This window comes from Drosophila takahashii, chromosome 3R (genome assembly GCF_030179915.1).
Source record: "Drosophila takahashii strain IR98-3 E-12201 chromosome 3R, DtakHiC1v2, whole genome shotgun sequence".
Classification (NCBI taxonomy): Eukaryota; Metazoa; Arthropoda; class Insecta; order Diptera; family Drosophilidae; genus Drosophila; species Drosophila takahashii.
Genome location: NC_091681.1, coordinates 29,323,480 through 29,339,300, shown reverse-complemented (window position 1 = coordinate 29,339,300; position 15,821 = coordinate 29,323,480). Strand labels below are relative to the sequence as shown.

Genomic DNA, 15,821 nt, shown 5'->3' with positions numbered 1-15,821 from the left:
TTTGCTAGGCTCTTAGCCTAACAAAGGTTAACACTGGTATTTACACTTTACTTACATGGTTGATGTCTTAGATGGCCTTTTTACATTGTGGTTCATGTCTTTGAGCCCTGTGGTTGTGGTTATAAAGTGGGCGACTCCTGTTTGTTTAATAAATATTCAGATGGCTAATTAGGAAATATAGTGTTAATCATATTTCGAAGGTAGTTAAATTTATCCATCAGCAAAACCAACTAGGTAAACTTTACACATGTTTTTTTACATTGCACAGTGGAACTAACCATATTCAAATATTACATGAAATGTCGTCCTAGTGCCAAAAAATGTTTTGACTTTCTGGTAACACTGTTTTGGGATGAAACCACTTTCAACATCTGGTAGCACTAAATTTATCAATTTTTTTTACCATCGAAATAGCAATTTAACACCTTGCAAGCGGTGGCGAACCTATAACAACAAGCTAACGAGCGATTAAAACGGATTAAGGCCAGCCCACTGCATCGGATTAAGCCCGTAGATACATCAAACACATCTAATTCCAGCCTTAATTATCTACCTGCACGTGTGTGTGTGTCTGATTGTGCGGATGTGGGTACGTCTGCGCCTGTGTGTGTGCGTTGTTTTCTCACACAATTTCGCTGCAATTTAAAAAAATCAACAAAAGCGCAGTAACAGCAGCAACAACAATTAGGAAACGCATTTATTTCCGAGGTTGTTTGCATATACTAGAAAAGCAAACAATAAACAATCGCGTTGGAGAAACTGGAAATTGCACAGGGAGTCTGATAAACAAATCGAAAGAGAACCCTCGATAGGACCGAAATTCTGGAGAAGGACGGTACGTGTTCATATCTACATATGCTATATACACATATATATAATACACCCAGATGTTATAGCCATGGGAACTTAATTGATTTGCAAATTACTTTGCAGGGCCACGTCGCTATCGCTTATCTACGGCTGCACCGAGAGAAAAAACGCAGTAGGCCAGTCGTGTTCGATCGTCGCCCCCGAAATTTCCGGACCAACTTTTTAGTTCCCCCTTTGGGCGCTCGGGATTTAGTAGACAAAAATTAAAGAAACCAAAAAAATATGTCCTCGTCGTCGGCGTCCGGCGGTCGGAAGCAGCCCACTGCCGTGTCGCGCATGAAGCAGGACTATATGCGCCTCAAGCGGGACCCCTTGCCCTACATCACCGCCGAGCCGCTGCCCAACAACATCCTCGAGTGGCACTACTGCGTCAAGGGGCCGGAGGACTCGCCCTACTACGGCGGCTACTACCACGGCACCCTGCTCTTCCCGCGCGAGTTCCCCTTTAAGCCGCCCTCCATCTACATGCTGACGCCGAACGGACGCTTCAAGACCAACACCAGGCTGTGCTTGAGCATATCAGGTATGAGGATATTGCTAGGGGATTTAATAGAAATCAGCGAAAAAGTTTCATAATCATAAGCGGAAGTTCCACGGATTAAATCAGCGGTCGGCAGCGTTCTATTAAGTGAGCATAGGGAATTGTTCTGCCCATCCTCTGCCTCTCACACACTGATGATCTGCCCAGTGGAATTTACTCATACAAATATTAAACAAAATATCATTGTACGTGTGTGCCGACCGCTAGATTAAATAGAAGTAGGACTTACAAGATCTCACAAGGAAATCAACAATAAATCATTAAATATGATTAAAACACCATGTCAGATATGTAGATGCATTAATTAAGCTCACAACGAGGTTTCGTATCAATAATCCCAGTATATTTCAGATATATACAAATATTTAATGGATTCTATCAAGTAGAGAGAGGATAAACGATTAATAGATGCCGGCAAAATAATATTACATTTTAAATACATCACACATGCTCTTCCGGCGACCCACAATTCTTAGATAACACATTTAAACAATAATGAATTCTTATCTTATCTGTAATACACTTGCAACGGCTTTTAAATTTCCTTGGTATCACTTCTTTCCGTTAATCATGATCGTGCTTTTATCTGATTTATAAGGTTTTATATACGAATAACTTAAATATTCAATTGGTTAATCAAATTATTGTGCTCAACAATTTCTAAGATATGTTTTTAAATAGTAGCAATACTAAACTAAAATTGGGCTGAGGAAAATAAACCCATATTTTGAGAAACTTATTAAGTAGTATAAACTTACTGAAAAATGTTAATTTACTCTTTTTATTACTTTTCAGACTTTCATCCGGACACATGGAACCCCACTTGGTGTGTGGGCACTATTCTCACTGGACTTCTGAGCTTCATGGTAAATTCCATTGCAAATACATAATCACACATAAATGTATTAAAAACGCACTTCTCCCCCAGCTGGAGAGCACACCCACACTGGGATCCATCGAGTCGTCGAACTATGATAAGCAAATGTTTGCTCAAAAATCGCTAGCATTTAACCTGCGCAACACCAACTTCTGTGAGCTGTTTCCCGAGGTGGTCGATGAGATCAAGCTGCGATTGCAGGGCACCCAGGCGGCGGCTGCAGCGGGCGGAAGTGCATCGACTTCGAGCGGTGCGAAGCGCTCCAACGGGCTGGCCAATGGAGCGGTCTCGGGATCGGCGGACGGCAATCTGGCGGCGGGAGGGTTGGGCAATCCTCAAAATGCGGCGGATGCCATCGATGGGGCGGCGGGGGGTCAGGCGGATTTGACCAGTGGCGGCGGAGCGTCGGCACTGCAGAACAGTGCACGGAATTCCTATCTAAACTGGCAGTCCGTTTATTCAAACCTGGTGATCATCATCTGCTTTGCGATATTTGCCCTCATTGTTAATTACGTGATCAAGAACCTGAATCAGGAATAGAAGTAACGACACAGCCTCTATATTTATATACAAATATAGTTACACATCCGTATGCGTGTGCATATTTAATCTAGTTTACTCTAAAGTAGTCTTCGTGGATTCAGTATCGCTTGGGAAGTATTTATAGACCCCGCTTAATCCAAAAATAACCCCGCCATCCATTCCCACTATCCCACGATCGCTGTTTAGTCTGAAATAATTGGCAATAACAAGAAACACAGAATCACACATTTCTAAACTCATTTGTGAAATTTATAAATTGTTTTGTTATGTATTCATTACTTTTAAAGTCTAGTTTAATGCAACATGAATGAAGCCAGGAATAAGTTTGTAAATGAATAAAAAAGAACGGCAACATACGAGCTCGTGTACAAATTAGCCAACTTATGCGCCAGTTTCCTGCTTATAAAAAATGGATCTTCATTTTCAGCCAACCACAAATAGCCTGACGTTGATTCAACTTGTATAATAAGTTGTAATTTGTAGTTGGCTTTACGCTGGCTAAGCGGCTTAAGTGTGAACCAAAGTCGCTGGCTGCCGGCCATAATTTTTTCTCATTCTCGGTGAGTATGGGTAAATCCAATAAACGGAAGCCAGGATGACAATGTTTCACATTTAAACCGCTCAACACGGCCACGAGTCTCTGTGGCTACTTTGTTGGCCTTCTTAAGCCAAAATTACACACATGACGCTTATTACTGGCGAGGGTGGGAAGGAATTACCAAGTCCGTGGGATTCGGCGAATTATGGCACCCATTTTTATAAGATGTTATGTCCTCGAAGGAAAAAACACAACAAATGGAATAAAATCCTAAATTATTCTCTAGGTTTAGAATTTGTTTTAAAGTGATTTGTTTATTTAAGTTTCACTTATTATTAAATTAAATTTTTTTAACAATTCAGAATTGTTTATTTTGCACAGGTTTATAAATAGAGAATCCGCTTACTCAGCAGCCGCGGTAAAGACCTTGCAAAAGAGAACCAAACTTCGTTTTGTGATGAAAGTTTTTTGGCCAGACGCTAGAGTTGATAAAAGTTCATAATTTAACTAACGTAAATTTCAAGTTCAAAGTTTCCGACTGCGGCTGGCACTTGCAACTTTTCAAATTTGGTTGTTTGTTTTATGAACTCGCAACAGTTTAAGCCAATTTCGGTTGCACAAAATAGAGAAAAACCCCCAGCAGACACAAAACATTAAATGATATCCCGGATGGCAAAAGACACAGAGACCCCATAACCGAAAAATTGCTGCAACTGTCATCAAGTATTTTCATGGGGAGTGACGATGGGCGGGATTTCGGAACTTACTTGTGCTTTTTGCTGGAAATTTATTTTGAGTGCCCCACCAAGATGGCGACTGGACTCCAAGTCCAAACTGTCTCCTGCATTTCCGCATTATCCTTTTGATGCCCGTGCGGATGTGCAATTTTTGCTCATTTGTTCTGGGCATTTATAAGCTTCAGTTGGCCGAAAAGAGGTCACTGGCGTTGGGAGCCGTGGAGTTCATTGTTCGCCTCCGAAAACAAATCCCTAAGTGTGCTCATCGCCATTGGGCCAGGCTTAAATGTCCAACAAATAGCTGCAAGACATTAGTTGACGGCAATAAATGCCGATGCTCCCGGGCTAAGCGGCTTATCCAGAGCAAATATTCACGAGTAAGCCCACGAAAACAAAACATAAATGGAGTGGTCAACGGCAGTTCGATGGCCACCCGGGGGAAGTCGGCCTGCTGAGCCATAAAAATAATGGCCAAAACAAAGGCGAGTGCCCACGGCCAAGACATCCGGGCAGATAAATAAATATAAATAAATAAAAATAACAAATGCTATAATCATTAAGTACGCCTCATTGGTGGACATGTGCCCCCAAGTTCGCTGGCCATCTGGTACTGCCTTTATGCCGTGGCACAGTGGGGCGAAAAAGCCAAAAGTCTGCCTTAAATCAGCGGAGCCCTATATCGAATATCTTTTGATGGGGCATTGTTGAAGGCAATTAAATATGTAAAAAAACATCATAAGGTGAATTTTTTTAGTGAAATTTTTTTGTTGTAGAAAATTTTTAAGAAAAAATAAATTGTTTTTTTAAGAAAAAAAATATAAATAAATTACTTATAGGGTTCTAAGTTTCCCAATATATTTTTTTTAAATTAAATTGATTTTTGAAAAAAAAATTATTCAAATCGGTCAACTATATCTTATAGCTGCCATATAAACGCTTATTACAAAGGGGAATGTCTCGGTTCTATTTCAATATTGGTTCATATAAATTGGGATTAAGTCATTATTTATCATTTTAGCTCTATGCTTACCTTTTTTTTAATTGGTCAATGATATCTTATAGATGTCATAGAATCAATCAAGGAAATATAGCATATTTTCAAAAAAAAACTGGTAGAAACCGGTATTTACTTCATATATGTATTTTTAGTAAAATAACATAATTTAAAATTTTAAACCCAAATTTGTTTATTAATTTATCATTATCTTCATCAATACCTTCACATAAGTAAAATATCTTCATGATGTTAGGGCGCGCGAATGAACCAGGGCTGACGATATTTCAAATTATGAACATTTCTTGCTAACTTAAACTGCGGTTTTCTCAGAAGAGGCACAAAAGGGCAGGCTAATTTTTTCAGAATATGTAGTTAAATATCTAAACTTTTTTTTAAAAAAAGAATTAAACGGGGATCTAGGGTGTAACACTACTTTACGTCCAAGGATATCCAAAAAATCCCTTTTTTTTTGGACCACTTTTAAAAAATTAAAAAAAAATAGTAATTATGTATCTAAAATTTTTATTTTTTTTTTAATATTTTAAGAATTGGTTGCTCTTAAAATTTCAATCGTTACATATACGACTTAGGCCCTTGGGCGCTTTCAGAAAAATTTCAAAGATGTGTAAAAATACCTTTTTTTCTTATTGGCTAAAATTATATTTCGAAAAATCCACTTTATAAATCTGTAGTGGGAGAACCATTTAACACAGATCACTCTTTCCTTTTGATGTGTATAGAGAATTCAATTGTTTTTGAAGTTGCATTGCAACATTTTGGGAAATCTTAAAAAAAAAAAACCATTTTGGCAGGTTTTTTGTTCTAGGCGCCCCACTGTGCGTGGGTCCTGCACAGGAAAAATAAATATATCAGTATACGAATTACACAAGGAAATAAAAAAAAGAGGCGTAATAAATTTTATTCATTTTAATTTATTAGAAATATATTCTAGAGGAATTTTATTGTATTGTATTATATTGTGTATTTTATTATCAAATGTGGTTAAATATAATACAATAATAGGGTAATTTTAAAATAGAGGGATTTAACTATACATTTAGTAAATAACACCACTGTAAGTAAATATTTAATATTTAAATTATCTTTGTTCCAATTGTTTTCTGTGCGCCTTTCTTGACCACCCAGGGGTCATAAATGTTACACATCCGCACACAGAAAAGCCCACACAAACACAGTCAAATGCGCATATAAATGAAAATGTTTGTTAAATTATGTGGGCAATATACGTTTATGCTTGTGTCAGTGTGCGCAATAAACGATAAAACATAAACTTAATATGCAAAGGCCACGCGAAAATGGCAGCAGCAGAAATGTATGCTATGTTTGTGTTTATACGTGCTATGCGAGTGTGAGTGTGAGTGAGTCCTGCCATGTGAGCATTCCCTTTTATCAATGCATAAACAAATGGACATCAGCTGCGAATTAAACCAGGATTGGCTAAGCGAAAGATAAAGTGGGGTGAACTGAAAAAAGGACTAGGACAAGTGCTGGAGAATATGGAAAAAATATAATAATAATACAATAATAGGATGGAAATAAAAAGGAGATTTAGTTTAGTGCTCTGGGTTAATTTGGACTTTTTTAGGTGTTAGACATAAGCTAAAACTATGAACATTTGATAATTATTTTAATTTTCAAAAATCTTATTTATTGTAAAGACAAAAGTTAGAATTATAAAAATGATTTTTAAAAGTAATCTGTACCTATAAATGTTAAACAAATATAAAATCATTTTGTTTTCGGCCTTGCAATATTTCTTTTAAGTATACTTTGGCATAAATAAGAAATTAAATATATTGTTCCTTTGTATTCAATTTTCCATAAATCGATAAATGATAATGGGCAAGGCTTTCCATGTGTACTTACATGCCAGCGCCAAAAGGATGGTCAGTTTCTGGGTTGGTCAATTGGAGAGCTGGACAATCGTTAATTCATCCTGTCAACGGTCTGCAGCTCGTTAACTGGCGGAAGTCGTGCTCTTGGTCGCTAATCTATGGCTCCACGATGGGCATTATGGCCCGGGCGTGTCCGCTTCATCATCATCAGCTGTAGTATCATTTTCTGGGGTCCTTGGTGCCGCAAATTGTAAATTGCAAATTGCGAAATTCGCTGGACGATTCTAATGCGACCTGATGCGCAGAGTTGGCAGTGGAAAAACTTTACTCACCACTCAACCGCAGCGCCATAAATTTCAATTAGTGCGGATGCATTTGGGCATTTGCATGTGCCAATTTTGAATTATGAACTCGGGATTTTGCCAACAGACTAATTGCTGATTGAGTTGCGTTTGGGACTGGATTGGGCTTTTGCCGGTTTAGTGGATCAACCAATCAATGTCTGATTGTTGGCCCAGTTGAGAGGCAATTAGGTAACACTGTTGGTTGGAGTTTTGGGAAATGGCAAACTGGGCAGGCAGTCAGGGCTAAATGCACAGAGAAGGAAATCATAGCAGTTTGGGCGCTAAATAAAATATTAAAGGTGTCTAAAATTAGAGAATTAAATATTATAATATGTTACCTTTTTGTTTGTACATTTTTTATTTACTTAATTTTGTTATCAAAATATTTTACAAGCATATTTTATTATCTAAAAATTTATAAATAGTTTTAATGATGGTAATCTAAATTCGGAGAAATTTTTCTGCAGTCCAATAATTTGCAAACCAATGAGAGTCCGAATTAAAACCCATTGGTAGTCATTAATTTCTGGCTGTGTGTGGTCCTCTTCAACGCCGGCTGTCAGTGTCAAGTTGCTGCTGTCCTAACTCTAACAAATTATGAGGACAATAAAAAGTGGCAAGAGCAACAAGAACGAGTGCGACTACATGAGCGGCAACAACGAATGCAGCACGCGACATATACACAAGTGGCAGGCACTTCCGGCCAGCAGATGCTCCACATCCACATCCACTTCCAGTCCTAGTTACTGCCCCTCCCCAGCTCCTCCTTCTCTGGTTACTGTTACTGTTCCTGTTCCTGAACTACTCCCATTTCTGCTCCTGCAAGGACTTTAAGCCTCGAGTACTTACTTGTTGTTTTTATGGCAATGTGTGAGACTTTCGCATTGAATTAACTTGAGTGGCCGGCGAGCGAGGGCGTTCGTGTGGTCAGTGGCTGGCATTTATGGATCAGCCTGTCAGAGCTAGCACATTTGTCAAGTGCTTTCATTTACTGATGGATCAAAGAACTTCAGGGCTAGAGGAAAAAGTGCTTTACTAAAGAAAATTAAATAAATTGATCAGAAATAATGTGACTTTAGGTTTCACGTCGAAAAATAAACTTTTTAAATTTAACTTTGATTTTATGACGTTAGAAAAGTAATTAAATCTTTTATTAATATAACTAAATTAAAACTTCTTAATTTAAAAATTGTATGTATATCCAAAAACAATTATACTACCAAGCGAAAACTTTATTCCGAAAGTGCAGCTTAAGCGGAGTTTCCCCATTTGAGTCTTATCATTTTCTTTGGCGTTCAGCCAGTCGAAAAGTTTCCTTTTCGCTTTGCGGCATTTAAGGACACTCCCTGTCTCAGAAGTCATCAAAGAGAGATACGCGTGAAAGAAAGTGCCCCACTAGAATATGCAAAACAGGCAGTAGGAGGACATGTACATTGCACCCACATATATATAAATACACCAACTTGTTGCTCTGTTTTTGTAGCACAAGCACGAGTTGTTGAAAAGTAAAATTATTAAAACTTTTTGAATTAACAAAGCGCCAACAACGAGCTAAATGACGTCGACGATGTCCGCGCAAAAAGTGAATTAAAAGGGGAATAAAAAGCGACAAAGTTAATTTATGCACAACTAGATACAAACAAGGATGTTGGCGGAAAGGGACAGGACGAATAGTTGCAACTGTCGCTGAACTGTGGAAACGGAAAACTGAACGCCATATTAGATTCAAATGCATTTCCCTGTTGGTCGACACCTCCCGTTTCCGGTTGTGCCGGGGCTCCACCCCCTTTTGCACCACCCCCTTTTTCCCGCCCTCGGCTTCCGCACTCGCAACCGGAAATGAACAGCAAACTTTTCAATTGAGTTTTCCGCCTCTGCAGAAGAGCACGGGCCACGATAAAGTTTCGGCGTTATTTTTGTTTATTTTCTTGTTGATCCATAAAATACGAAACCCGAAACGTCCCTGGTTTGGGAAGATTTTATAGGGGGGTGGCAGATTTTTTAACTTTTGTGGGGCCTAATTCGATACTTCCTTCAATTTTCTATTAAGTCATAATTATAAAAACAATAACAGGAAATACTTATAAATTAGTTTGAATTAAAAATATGTTTTAGATATTTATAAGGACATACATAATTTTTTTTTGAATTCTCAAAAATAAATGGAATGCTTAAACCCCCTTTGCACTTTACTAATCCGTAAAACACCATTTCGGGGCATGGGTATTTGCGACCGAATTCCCTAATTGAGCTTAACATTTGGGGCAGTTGGCATAAATTGACAACGAGCCGAAACTGAAACAAGAGTATAGGCGAATGTTAATTAATTTGCGGACAAATCCTTTGTAACAAAGCCAAAACTACAAGGTTCTGCAAACAATCAAAGCTCATAAATTCCGAACAAATTAAGCAGTCGAAACTTGGTCCCTAATCCCAGTCTCAGCTGGTGTCCAGTGGATGGTAATGATGGGTATTTACCAGGCAACCGGAAACAGGAAAACAGCAGCAAAACATCGCAAGCAACGAACAACGAACAAGAAACCAGCCCCCACACATCAATGGCAATCATGGAAATTGGACAGCTAAGTTGAGGCCCAGAACAAAGAAGAAATAGTGAAAAAGGGCTGGATGGGGGAAAATGGGGAAATAGGAAAAAGAAAAACCAGGAAAATATATATGTTTTTAGGGCCTAAGGAAAATGCCGACAAAGCGAACAGAAAATCAACAGAGCCAAGCAGGCAATAAACTGCCTGACAAATGAAAATAAAAGCCCGACCCGCAATGAGCCAAAGAGCAGCAAGATACAAAATACAACCAACGAAATACAACCTACGAGATACAAGCAACATCCTCCAAGGCGGCAAAAGCGGCCAAAAGGCGAAATGAACGAGCAGCAGTTGATGCCCTTCCGTTGGGCGCCAGAGCTCCGCTCCGGGCACATCCGCCGCTGGTCATTTCAATCAATTTACCCGAACACACTCACATGAGCAGCTACAGACGGATGGTTCCATACATGCATGGCGGTATAGATGCACTGGCAGAAAATATGGCATTTGTAAGAAGCCAAATTGATTAAGTTTTAGATTATTATATTCTACTATTTAAGAAATAATAGAGAATTTTATGAAAGTCATAAATATTTTTTGGATTTTTGGTATCCGCAATGCTTTAAACCAAAATATATTTTGCATATTCGTACAGACACAATTTATTTGAACACCAGAATACTTAATATTAAATTGGAATTTTCTCAACAGTTAATTCCATTTGGTATTAAGGAATTTTTATCATCAGGATTTTATTTACGGTGCAGGCTGGATTCAACTTTTTTTAATAAAGGTTTGGTGGGGAAGCTCTACTGAAATTCGCTAGCCGGAAATGGCAGCCATGACGGAAACGAAGACACATTGTTGCTGCGGCCCCAAAGCTACGAATCAGCGTTTGTGTGTGTGCAAATGGTTAGACCCCTATGTATGTGTGTGAGTGTGCGTGTGAGAGAGGTGGAAAAGACATACATAAGCAGTTATTTGTCATGTAGCAAACTCTCAAAATACTTTATTCACACACACAGTGTCGTACAATACAAAGAAATGTTTGCAGCTCAGCAAAACACCGGAAGTCGTAAAAAGTATTTCAATTTAGTGCAAAACGTCCTTGCCACCTCCTCCATCACTCTGCCTGCACCCTCTGCTCCTCCAGCTGCTCCGCTGATTGAAGACATGGCCAGCACACTTTTTCCCCCTTTCCGGTGCTGTTTTTATGTGGCCACGTTTTTTTCTCCTGCATATCCAGCGATCCCGAAAACTGTGAAGCGGCAACTATGTGGTAGCGCACAGCATTATTGCATTAAAGCCATACGTTGGGGGCTTAAGTTGAAGCAAACGATATTAAGAAAGGCTGCTGGCATTTTGTGTCGAATTTACTGGAATTTTTTGTAGATATCCTGAACTTTTTTTCGTTAAAAATTTAATTTTCCAATCTATAGACCTAAAAAGATTTTATAGGAATGTTTATTTCATTTTATTATTTAATCAAATCAATTCAATCTCAGTTGGATTTTTTCGCTAATATTCCGGCGGAAACTGTTTTCTTTGTCTGATCGCTAATGGAGCTGCATTGGCTCAAACCGCAAATGGAGCACTTTGAATAGTTTTTCATCGGGCGAAGAGCGTGAAGTGATTGTGAGATGAGCCTCTCAACTTTTTGTTGGCGGGCCGTTAAACGTGGATGACTAAAGTGCTTTTCAAGATCAGAACGTCTCGGACTTTTGCTACGCGAAAAAGATCGCTGTTTTTTCCGATTTTTTGAATTTTTCCTCAAGGTTATCTGATGCTTTCTTTCGAGCTCCAGTTGAAAAGGCGTTTTGGTTTGCCCATTAAAGAACTTTTGCCAGCTTCGTAGCATACCTTTGATATTTAATATTATTTATTATTAAATTATATTTATAATTTTTATTTTATACTTACCTTCTATATCGTAACCATTGTTTAAGGACAACTGCAATTCGTCACTTGAACTCGAGTTATGGCTGGGTGGCTCTAAAATGGCTGGGGAGCGTAGGACACGTCTCATTCTGGAATCCATTTGTTTTTTTAGACCCTCAAAGTCCGCCTCGTTAAGAATCTTTTCGTAGACTGTAGTGCACCGGGATAGTCGCCTGTGGTGAAGCTTTTGCAAAGTGTCATCATATCCTTTGGCTGGACTACTGTATCTTTTCAGCAACAATAGATCCGTGGGATGGGTTGGTGTTTTGTCCTGCATCAGCAGGCTGAACACTTTCTTTAGCTCCCCCGCTTGCTCTCCCACAAGTTCGTGAAGATCACTATCGTGTGCACCTGACACCAGATCATGAGTTAGCCGAGTGGGAGCGGTATTTCTGTGGGATCTTCGCCACTTGCTTTTTTCAGGTTGACTGAACACAAACCCATCGCCCGCTCCCTGTTCTATGGACATGGGATACTGCTGATCCTCTTCATTCACAATGGTGTCTTCGACTACTTTCTCATCATCTACATTGTCTTTATATTTGCTGTCTTCATCTACTTTGTCTTCAACTACTTTGTCTTCGTACACTATCTCTTTCATCAAGTTTTCTTTTTTGTCTTCATCCAATGAAGCAGAAGCCACGCTTACAGAATCCACGATAGACTTGGAATCCTCGATTGGGTCTGTCTGTTTTTCTGTAGGATCCGCCTTTAAGTGCCGAAGCACTCCTTTTTGAGCTTTAAATGTGTTAGATTCAATCGAGATCCTAGGGCTCATCGAAATGCCAGTTTTTTCCTTTATTCCCAAAGCCTCGGAGCTAGATTCTTTTCTCCTATTCTTCTTGGATTTTCGCAAAGCTTTTTTCATAAAGTGTATTGAGGGTTCTTCACCTCGTCGAACCTTTTTTTCATCTAAAGCCATCCTTCTTCTGATTGCGGCCGGTATATGAGTACTTTTATTTGTATTACTTGTTTTACTTTCTATGTGGCTTATAATGTAAATATTACTTTGCCGTTTGGAAAAACCTTTAATGAATCTTTGAACTCTACTGCTCTTTTTAATGCGAGTTTTGTCTCGACTCCGACTTGTACTCCGCTTTTTACTGTAGCTTTGATTACGAAATCTAATTTTATTGCTATTTTTACTGGAATATTTATTGCTCCTAAGATATGCGTTTTTGTTCAGATTTACACTACGGCTTTGACGGTCTATTTTACTGGGTTCTGTACTGCGATTTCTATAAAGACTACTACTTTGACTGAAACTTTTAATGCGATTTCCAAGGCGGTTTTCACTTCGAGCTAAACTTCGAAAATTTCCACCGTGATCGTAATGACTAATTTGAATGTTTATTTTACTATGGATTTGATTGGGATTATTACTGCTGCTTTGAATGATATTAGAGACGCGGTTTAGATTAGGATTTATAATAGGAAGACGGCTGATTCTACTTAGGCTGCGTCCCTTACTGCTAGTTTTACTCCGACTTCTACTTTGACTTCGAATATGATTGTCAATCTTACTGTGATTTTTGTTTGGAAGATAGTTTAACCTTTGACTGACAATTTTACTATTTATTAGGCGGTGTTTTTTACTGCGATTTTTACTTCGATTACTGCTAAGGGTGTGACTGCGGTTTTCACTTCTGATTCCTTCCTTCTGGTTTCGATTTTGTTCGATTCGCCTTATTACCGAGATCAGAGATTTTTCAAGGTGGCGTATCATGCGAGAGTCCGCCCTTAAACCATCTCTGAGCTTCGATAATTGCGAGTTTTGGTCTGCCTTTTGTTTTGAAGCCTTGCTACCTAGTTTTCTGGTTGACGAGTGAGTTCTGTTGTTTCCTTTAAAGTTAAGGGGCTTGGGAACACTATAAGGACCCTGAATGATTTTGGAAGTAGGTGATTTGCTTCGATTACGGACTTCAGAGTGAATCTTCTGAAATTTGTTTGAACTTATCTTAGAATCTTTCTTTGACATTTTCGTTTCTCTTTGGCGATCTGCGTTTTGTAGATCTATAGGTCTTTTTTTGAGGGCTTCTTCCAAGGGAACAATGCCAGCAAATGCCATTTCTATTTTTTTTATATAACTCCTAAAGTGTGCCCATGTCTGTGGCGATTTTTTGGCTAATTTCTTAATCTTCTTTATTTCCATTTTTATATATTGTCGCCTTCTTTTCTTGATGGTCAAAGAATTTTGAGTCTGCACCATTTCTTTGTCCATTTCCAGATTTATTTGATGAAGGAGTTTGCGAAAGCGTTGCAGACTAAGCTTTCGCAGCTCCTTCGACCTCTTTTTCTGCTCAAGTTGCTTTTGGCTTAATAATTGGTTTAGCTGTTTGATCTTGGCATTTCGAAGCTTGTGCGCCAGTCTGAGTAGATTATAAGCCTTTTTTTTGCGTTTGGCCAATCTGCGAAGTTCCAGCGAAAGTTTAATTGCAGCTCCACTCCGATTTCCAGGCGTTAGACTTCGATTTCTGGGGATCTTACTGCTGTTGCGAGCCTTAAATTGGATTGCTCTGAGAGCCATTTCGGTGTAAAATAATATTCTTAAAATACTTTTTTAGCTTTGAAATTTTATTCAACTCCGAGTATAAATGCCAAACTATATTGAGCTTTAGCGATTTTCATTTGGATTAGTTGTTCTAAATTGTTTGCAAAAAAAAGTATGAAAAATTCAAAAGTTTTATAAAGTAAAATTATACAATTTTTATAGTTTATAAATGTTGTTAAAAATACTTGAAGTAACTATTTTAATATTTAAATAGGTATAAAAAATCCAAGCTAGAACATTGGTTTATGAGCCCTCTGTCAATATCTCTGTCAATCTCATCTGGATATTTTCCGTTTTCCAATCCCATCTTGGGGGCAGCAAGTTTCGCTCTGGCAATTTCTCCTTGTTTCGCCCCAATTTCAGCTTTGGTAATATATTTCAGAGACACGTCGCCTTTTCCAGAGTCCTTTTCCCGACTCCTTTGCCCATCTCCTCCGCCTTCCGTTTCGGCTTGCTGCTCCGTGACTTTTCGCGTCTGGCGATTCACACGTTTCGGCCCCGGAATAGTGGGGCCAATTTCTGGCTTCTCCCCGGGCTAACACCAGATACGGCTACATTTTTATTTGGACGCTTTGTTGTCATTGGTTTTCGGAGCCGACGGAGGCAACGTGACTATTAGTGCGCCATTTAACGCCTTTAATGTGTCTCTGAGCTGCTCACTATTGCCCGGGGCACGTAGTTAGCATTCTGCAGCTGCAATCCGTAACACAAATTAATGATTTTGAGGCATCGACGAGGCCAAGATAAACAGAAATGAGAGCTGGTCAACAAACAATCTGCCATGTGTGCCATATTATACGGAAACTTAGCCAAAGATGCTGATGCATGTTTGCATCTCTGTGCGTCTTCTTCGAGCCAAAATGAATTTAGTAGTCAGTAAACAAGGTGCACAGAAAAAAAATGGGTTATTTAAAGCACTATACACGAAGTAAGAAAAGTACAAAATATTTCCACAAGTATTATTTAAATAATAGGCGATGAGATAATTACTTTTAATATTAACTATAAGTAGTGAATTATTTTTGGGTCATACAAATTATTTTCCGTGTAACTTTGTCCATATGTGGCTTGTTGTCAAAATATCAAATACTCCTGACGTTCTAAGTAATTTTCCATTGTGATTTATCTTCATCAGTGCGTTTGTTTCAGAATTTCAGGATTTCTGCCTCTGATTCCAATTTTGACCGCACGACCATGATTTTAATTAATGCGTAGGATAAAATCAATTTGCAATATGACCGAGCGTCCAGCTTGCCGCAAGCTTCAAATTAATGTCTGTGCTTACACTGGGAGCAAGAATTTCTGCTCATTTAGCCGACTGGGCTATAAATAAGCCGCCCGCAAACAGCCAGGCGGCCAACGGTGCGTATGTGCGATCCGCAGCATGTCGCGTACAATGAGCGAAACGTGCGACTCGTTTGTCACGTGCGGAGTCAGTAAATTGCAATAAGCGCCGCACCAAGCTGAAATAAGTGCGAAAGAA

The 15,821-nt window shown here is 38.9% G+C and overlaps 2 protein-coding genes across 2 annotated transcripts; one reads left to right on the top strand and one right to left on the bottom strand.

Moving 5' to 3' along the window:
- The first annotated feature begins 365 nt into the window (after positions 1–365).
- LOC108069848 (ubiquitin-conjugating enzyme E2 J2) lies at positions 366–3,187 on the top strand. Its single transcript, XM_017160106.3, has 4 exons — positions 366–835; positions 934–1,393; positions 2,207–2,277; positions 2,340–3,187. The coding sequence occupies exons 2-4, from the start codon at positions 1,093–1,095 to the stop codon at positions 2,826–2,828; spliced, it is 861 nt and encodes a 286-aa protein (XP_017015595.2). The 5' UTR covers positions 366–835; positions 934–1,092; the 3' UTR covers positions 2,829–3,187.
- Positions 3,188–10,977: 7,790 nt separating this feature from the next.
- LOC138913553 (micronuclear linker histone polyprotein-like) lies at positions 10,978–14,380 on the bottom strand. Its single transcript, XM_070217526.1, has 2 exons — positions 11,770–14,380; positions 10,978–11,709 (listed from the first exon to the last, which is right to left on the bottom strand). The coding sequence occupies exons 1-2, from the start codon at positions 14,312–14,314 to the stop codon at positions 11,351–11,353; spliced, it is 2,904 nt and encodes a 967-aa protein (XP_070073627.1). The 5' UTR covers positions 14,315–14,380; the 3' UTR covers positions 10,978–11,350.
- Between the last annotated feature and the right edge of the window lie 1,441 nt (positions 14,381–15,821).

Excerpts from the sequence above, each read along its gene's own strand:
- LOC108069848 (XM_017160106.3), top strand. The coding sequence starts at position 1,093 with ATGTCCTCGTCGTCGGCGTCCGGCGGTCGGAAGCAGCCCACTGCCGTG. Across the intron at positions 1,394-2,206 it reads GCTGTGCTTGAGCATATCAG|ACTTTCATCCGGACACATGG; the intron begins GTATGAGGATAT and ends ATTACTTTTCAG. Across the intron at positions 2,278-2,339 it reads CTGGACTTCTGAGCTTCATG|CTGGAGAGCACACCCACACT; the intron begins GTAAATTCCATT and ends CTTCTCCCCCAG.
- LOC138913553 (XM_070217526.1), bottom strand. The coding sequence starts at position 14,314 with ATGGCTCTCAGAGCAATCCAATTTAAGGCTCGCAACAGCAGTAAGATC. Across the intron at positions 11,710-11,769 it reads CAATGGTTACGATATAGAAG|GTATGCTACGAAGCTGGCAA; the intron begins GTAAGTATAAAA and ends TAAATATCAAAG.